The sequence below is a fragment of the Monodelphis domestica genome, chromosome 2, assembly GCF_027887165.1.
Source record: "Monodelphis domestica isolate mMonDom1 chromosome 2, mMonDom1.pri, whole genome shotgun sequence".
In the NCBI taxonomy this organism is placed as follows: domain Eukaryota; kingdom Metazoa; phylum Chordata; class Mammalia; order Didelphimorphia; family Didelphidae; genus Monodelphis; species Monodelphis domestica.
This window is the reverse complement of record NC_077228.1, coordinates 263,095,688-263,102,727: the sequence shown is the minus strand read 5'-3', so window position 1 is coordinate 263,102,727 and position 7,040 is coordinate 263,095,688. Positions and strand designations below refer to the sequence as shown.

At 36.9% G+C, this 7,040-nt stretch overlaps 1 protein-coding gene across 1 annotated transcript; it reads left to right on the top strand.

The window, feature by feature from the left end:
• The first annotated feature begins 5,672 nt into the window (after positions 1-5,672).
• On the top strand, positions 5,673-6,602 carry LOC100619459 (olfactory receptor 2W3-like). Its single transcript, XM_007483370.3, has one exon. It carries the CDS (start codon positions 5,673-5,675, stop codon positions 6,600-6,602), a length of 930 nt encoding a protein of 309 aa, XP_007483432.3.
• Positions 6,603-7,040: the final 438 nt, after the last annotated feature.

Here is a 7,040-nt window from a genome sequence, read left to right as displayed (position 1 = left end):
TTTCCCTAATGAATATTCATGAAAAATATTTAAATAAAATACTAGTTCCATACTTAGTACTTCCACCAAAGTGATTTTCTTGAAGTAAAATTCTGACCCTATCACTCCCTTACTCAATAAACTCCAGTGCCTTCTCTTTGCTTTTAGAATCAAGTATAAACTGCAATTTAGAGGGTTTTTTTTTCCATAACCCTTACTTTCTCTCTTAGAAAAAAAAAACAAAAAACTCTAGGCCAAAGGGCAAGGGCTAGCTAGGCAAACAGAGTTATATGACTTGCCAGATCCCAGGTCTTCCTTCTCAACTTCAGGACTACTGCCCTATCCACTGTGTCATTTAGCTCACCCTTTGCTAAGTCCCTCAAAACCCAGCCCCAGTCTATCCTTCTATTCTTTGGTTGGCCTTACACTCACCTTCTCACTCTATAGTTCAGCCAAACTGACCTTCTTTCTATTTCTTATACATAATCCTCCATTTCTTATCTCTAGGTCAATGAAATACTTGTCTGCCATGACTGAAATGTACTTCCTCCATACTCTTGCCTCAGAGTAGTGTCCCTTTCCACCCTGAAGGTTCAAATCAAGTACTACTGTATGTTACAAACTTTTCTTTATTCCTTCAACTCTTTTTTGTTTTACTTTTCCTTGTGAATTACCTCACATTTAACTGCTTTGGAATTATTTTGTTTTTACTTATTTCCCCTATTAGAATTTAAGCTCCTTACAAAGGAGAGATATTTCATTTAATGAACTTGATGGGGTTTTATAATTATGGCTAGTGAGAAAATTCTTACCCAGACAACAAATAAAGTTTATAAAAGAGAAATATGATGTTAAAATAGAATTTCTTTTTTTGAGTTTCCCAGGTAGGAACATTTATTGCATTGGTATCATTTGGTCATAAGAAGGGTAGCAGAACAAAAAGGTAGGAGTAGAGAGAATATGATTTATAAGCAGTTGTGTTCAACTACATCTGATGGTATTATTTTCAAGGGCTTTAGAAAGTTAGTTACAACAGTGATTCACTTACCACACCCAAAGGAGTGTGGATCTATGGATCTTTAAGATATCTTCAATATCATATCTTGAGATTCTCTTAAATGATCACACAAAAATAATTGAGTAAAATTTTTCAATGCATATCTCACATTATGAAAATCCCCTTACCCCAAAGATGAAACAATTCAGATAGAACCTTGTTAAGAAGTCCTCTCTCAGGAAATCCCTCTCTGGACAGATCAGCATAGCATCTCTTCTTAATTGCTTATTTGGGACATGTGGTCCCAGAGGCCTCAGCAGAATCATCAAGACAATTTCTTTCCCCCAGAATGATGTTTATTTCCTGATGATGCCAAGGAGGTACAAATAATACTGCTATCACCAACATTAGTCTTTTGGTGATGGCTGACTTGCTTGGAATCTCCTAGTGATGAGGTGGGAAGGGGGGGAACAAATGATTCCTTCCTTTCCATGCTAGTCATATTCATATTTCCTCTACATTTAAGCTATTGGCACCAAGAGTATGAACACAGCCTTGGACTATTACATTTACCTGTTTTCCCAGTGAGAACTTCTCAAGTCTCTACCAGCTATGGTTTTTAGTGTTTAACCCCAAAAACTCATAACCAAGGGAGTAAAAGTTAGAGAAGAGTACAGAAGGATAAAAGGATTGGTGTGCCTTCTACAGATTCCACAAGATAATAGAAAACTGATAGATTTTTCTTTTCTCATATGGAGAACAAGTGGGGGATATGATGGACATTGCTGCAAGCCAGAAGTGATAAGGAGAGGTATGTTTGTTTCCCTGACTCACTCTGACTAGGGATCTTTGGGACCCAAAACTTTTCTAAAATTTACCCTCCATTAATAAATAATTGTAGCAATATGTCTTTGTTATTGAAAAGAGGTTATGAGTAATCCATTTATGTACCAAATGAAGTCAATTAGGCAAATGAAGTAGTCCCAAAAGGGGAGGATAGTAAAATTAAAGTAGATAAAGCAGATAAATCCCTGCCAGCATTTTTTAGGGAACAGTCCTGGCTTCCCTCCCCCAGGAGGTCTGTTTATGCAGACAGCAGACCAGGCTCTACTTAGCTTGGGGGTGAGAATTAGAAAGGGCAGGAAAGCAAAAGGAATTTCAGGACTATCAAAGAGGTCAGTATGGAAGCAAGATAACATATGGCTAACTAGGGCTAGGTGACTAAATGGATGCATAAATAAACAACCCCTAAATAACAGCCCCCACATAAATCTGAGGATTGTCTCCTCATCTCTGACCCCACATTCCTGTGTCTGTGGAAAGGTTTGTTTGATTAAGAACCTATATGTAAAAAAAAATAACTTTGTATCCTGTAACCCTATATAAACTGTTCCAAAATGTTAGTCCGAAACAGCTTCCACTAAGGAAGTCTGTCCCAACTGGTAGATTCGTTTTTTGTTCTTTTATTAATAAATCACGGTTCCAGTAATTGAAATTCTGGGTTTTGGACTCACTTTATGAAGTGCCCCACTTTACAACCGTAGATGGTGATAATTAGTTTAAGTGCCAGATTGTGCTATAATGATATCATATATGTGTATAGGCATGTATATGTGTATGTATATGCATATAACATATGTATACATATGTACATATGCATGTGTATATATGTACATATATATGAAACACTTTCAACCCATAGATTTTATTGCAGTTAGAGCTTGTAAGACACGAAAAGAAAAAGTTCAGGTGAGAGACAGGAAAATTATATGCTCAGATTATATCTTACTTGTGCAAGGCAAAGAGGCAGCTCTGTGACATGGTGGATAGAGAGCTGGACTTGGAAACTGGAATAATTAAATATAAATCCTGACTCAGACACAAGTTGTATGATCCTGGGGAAATAACAACAACCTATCTTTTTCCACATCCACCACCACCACCATAATAAAATAGCATCCACTTCAAGGTGGTTGTGAGAATCAAGTAAGATATGTAAAGTGCTTTTCAGACCTTAAAGTTCCATATAAATGCTAGCTAACATTATTATGTTATGTCCAAATGATGCTGAAACATTTGGTTAAAACTTCTTGCTAAACAAACATAGTCAACTGGGTGTTTCCAAAGAACCAGATGTGTATTATCATAAAGACAAAATATCTTGTTTGTCCATCCCTAGAAGTTATAGTGAGATATAAGTGAATAGGAACCTAGAAAGTTTACAGAAAGCTAAACAAAAAATTACAACTATGGAATGTTAGGTAATGTTTATGTTTTGTTTAACTTTTTCTTTGCTAAAAGGAAAAGTTCACTGGGTGGATGGAAGGAGTGTATATCCAGAAATTATCATGTTATAAAAACAACAGGCTACAATAAAATTTAAATTAAATGCTTTTGGGCAGGGGGAAAGTACTCAATTCAATATGGCAGAAATCAATACAGGAAACAAAGGAAATTTGATGAATAGTTAATTTTTTTTCTTCTGGATGGGAATGATGGCATTTTAAAATGGCAAAATAGTTCCCATGTATCCATAATATTGTCATAATAGTAGGAGCACCCCAATTTTAAGGACACTTGTGAATTAGGGTTCCTATTGAGTCAGAAAAATCCCTATCTGCCAGGTTATATGAGACAATAGTTTTGAATAGACTATCAGTGTTTGGAGATGATTATGTAAAGAAAAAAATCCTAGTTCTAGAAAGTTCCAGTAATAATTCATATACTTCTAAATTGGTGGGAATTTTCTACTTCTTATGCATCAAGGAAAACATAAGAATCAGAATATCAATCAATAGTCTGAGAAATTTGAAGATCTGAATTCTTGTTCCAGATCAGATTCTTCACATGCCTGTTCTGTATTTGTCCTTTCTGGGGCTGTATTTCTCTCCTTGCAACAGAGTGGTAGAGAAGGTAAAAATCAGTCTTGTCTTTGTCTACCCTGCAGAAATGACATCAGGGGAAATCATACCATAAATGTGTAAGTGCTTTGAGATATTCAAGGGACAAGGCTAAAAACTTATATCCTTCACCTCAGGGAATGTCTTAACATTTTTGAAGGAATATGTGGGGGTGGGGTGTTATTTAAAACCAAAGAGCAGGAAATGAAAAAAGAATTTATATTTGATGAGTGAGTACATCATTTCTTTATTATTTCACTTCAATTTAAATTAAAATGTATTTGCCTCCTCTGATTATACATTAGATCAAAAGTTTTCTCTTGAATTCTCATCTCTGATGCCTCAGAGTTCTAGGAATAGAACTAATGTCACAGATGATTCACATAGCTGAAAACAACAATCAGATAGTTTTACAATTACAGCATTTTTAAACTGGACCAAGCACAATCTCAGATCATTTAATTTATAGCTGAAGAACCTGAAGTCCCAAAGGATATTGTAAATTATTCAGGATCATCTAGCAATTAAGTAGCAGAGCCAGGATTCAGATTCTTCTCCTTATGCCCCTACTCTTTTTCTTCCTGATACTCCTATTCCAAATTGAATGTCTACTATATACAAGGGGTAACTAGGTGACACAGTGGATAGGGTACTGGGCCTGGAGTCAGGAATATCTGAACTCAAATATGGCCTCACTTACTAGTTGTGTTACCCTGGGCAAGTCTCTTACTGACTATTTGCCTCAATTTCTCAACTGTAAAATGAGAAGATGCTGGAGAAGGAAATAGCAAAACATTGCATTATCTTTGCCAAGAAAATCCCATGAACTTTTTCAGAAGACACTACTGAAAACAACTGAATAAGAACTACTGTTAAATAAAGGTCAGAAAATGCAAAGGTAATATAAGGCACAATCTTTGTATTCAAGGAATGTGCCATAAATTAGAAAAGCTTTAAGTTTAAGTCCTACCTCTGATACTTAAAGGTTGGGTGACTATCAGCTAGTCCTTTAACTTCTTAGTGCCTTAAGCAATGTTTTAATACTGTCAGGGGCAGATTAGTTGCTGATCTGAATCAGATAGAAAATTTCCAAACAAAGAGTCTTGTATAACTGATTAAATTATAGTTCCAAATCCCACTTCACTTTACCACACACATCACATGCATACACAAAAATACCTTTTGTTATTTGTATATAGAAATTTATGTAATCATGAATTATTTAATAAAGGTGGTCTAACTCCAGGAGGAAGATATATATCCCTTGACTGTATTGTTTCACCCTGCATGGTACTAGAGAAAATATTGAAAATCTGTTCTTTCCCAAATAGCTGTGCATTCAAAACTAGACACTACCTGAAAACATGTTTATAATTCCTGTAACACAATAATTATTCTTTCTTCAGAGACATTGCTATTGTTTTAAGCCCTAGTTTCTGATTTATTGCCTAAAATTGTGTTTACTTTTGAATGATTACACTCATGATGCTTGATATATGAGAAATGTAATATGTGCTATGGCATCAAAGATTGAGGTAGAATTAAGGAAAAACTTTCCTCAGATCCCTGTTAACCACAAGAAAACTTGATTGGGTTAGAGTTAAGATATCTCTTCCAGAGTTCCTTAAACTTAGGAGAGTCTATAACTTTTTTTCTGAATGGTTTCAGGAAAAACTTTGTCCCTAACTTGCCACTAAAGGTAAGAGAGAAGGTAAATTTCTGTAACTATTTTGAATCTCAGGAGAATAATTCTAATTTCTTTCATTTCAATAGGTGAAGTGTGTTGAATGATTATAATGCAAGGCAATGAAAGCTCCCTACAGGGATTTATCTTGCTGGGTTTCTCAGATCGACCTAGACTAGAGCTGGTTCTCTTTGTGATGGTCTTGATCTTCTACCTCATGACTTTAGTGGGCAATGCCATCATCATACTGGTGTCCCGCCTGGACCCTCATCTGCAGACACCAATGTACTTCTTCCTTACCAACCTCTCCTTCCTAGACATCTGTTTCACCACAAGTTCCATTCCCCAGCTGCTCTTTAACCTTGGTGGATCAGACAAAAGCATCAGCTACACGGGCTGTGCAATCCAGCTTTTCATGTTTCTTGCATTAGGGGGCACTGAATGTATACTTTTGGCTGTTATGGCCTACGACCGCTTTACTGCCATCTGCAAACCCCTACACTACACAGTCATTATGCATCCTCAGCTTTGTTTGCAGCTAGTGGCCGTTGCCTGGCTAAGTGGCATTGCCAACTCCTTGGCCATGTCCCCTGTGACTCTGACGCTGCCCCGATGTGGTCGGCACCAGGTAGACCACTTCCTTTGTGAGATGCCAGCCATGATCAAAATGGCATGTGTAGATACCACACTCATTGAAAGTACAGTGTTTGTCCTGGCCAGCTGCTTTACACTTCTACCTTTGTCTCTAATTTTGGTCTCTTATGGGTACATAACACGAACTGTTCTTAGGATCAAGTCAGCGGCTGGACGCAGGAAAGCTTTCAACACCTGTGGATCCCACATCACTGTAGTATCCCTCTTTTATGGGAACATCATCTACATGTACATGCAACCAGGGAACAATTCATCCCAGGACCAAGGCAAGTTCCTCACTCTCTTCTACAATTTGTTAACCCCTAGTCTCAACCCCCTAATCTATACACTGAGGAACAAGGAGGTAAAGGGGGCACTCAGAAGACTAGTGAAGAAAGAGAGAGGCTAAGGGGTTGAGTGAGCACAAAGGAGACCATATCCTCAAGGTTAAATACAATGAAAGAAACACTGGATGAACTCAATTAGAATCCACTGAATGTTGTCCTGAAAGCTATGAGAGAATGGCAATAATTCATGATAATATGGTCTTTGTTGTTGTTAAGTTGGTCTGTGAGCCAGCACTGTAGAGATTTCTTATTTCCTCAAAGATTTATGAAAGATTATATTATACAAATTTCTTAAGATCATAGGATTATAGATTTAGAGTTTAAAGGACCTTGGAGGCCATCAAGTCAAACCTCTCATATTATAGACTTAGGAAACTAGGCCCAGTGAGGATATGCCTAATGTTACCCATTAGTGATAGAGTTAGAATTGAACTCAGGTCTCAGACCCCAAGTCCATTGCTCTTTTCACTAAATCTTATTCACGAATATCATCTCATACA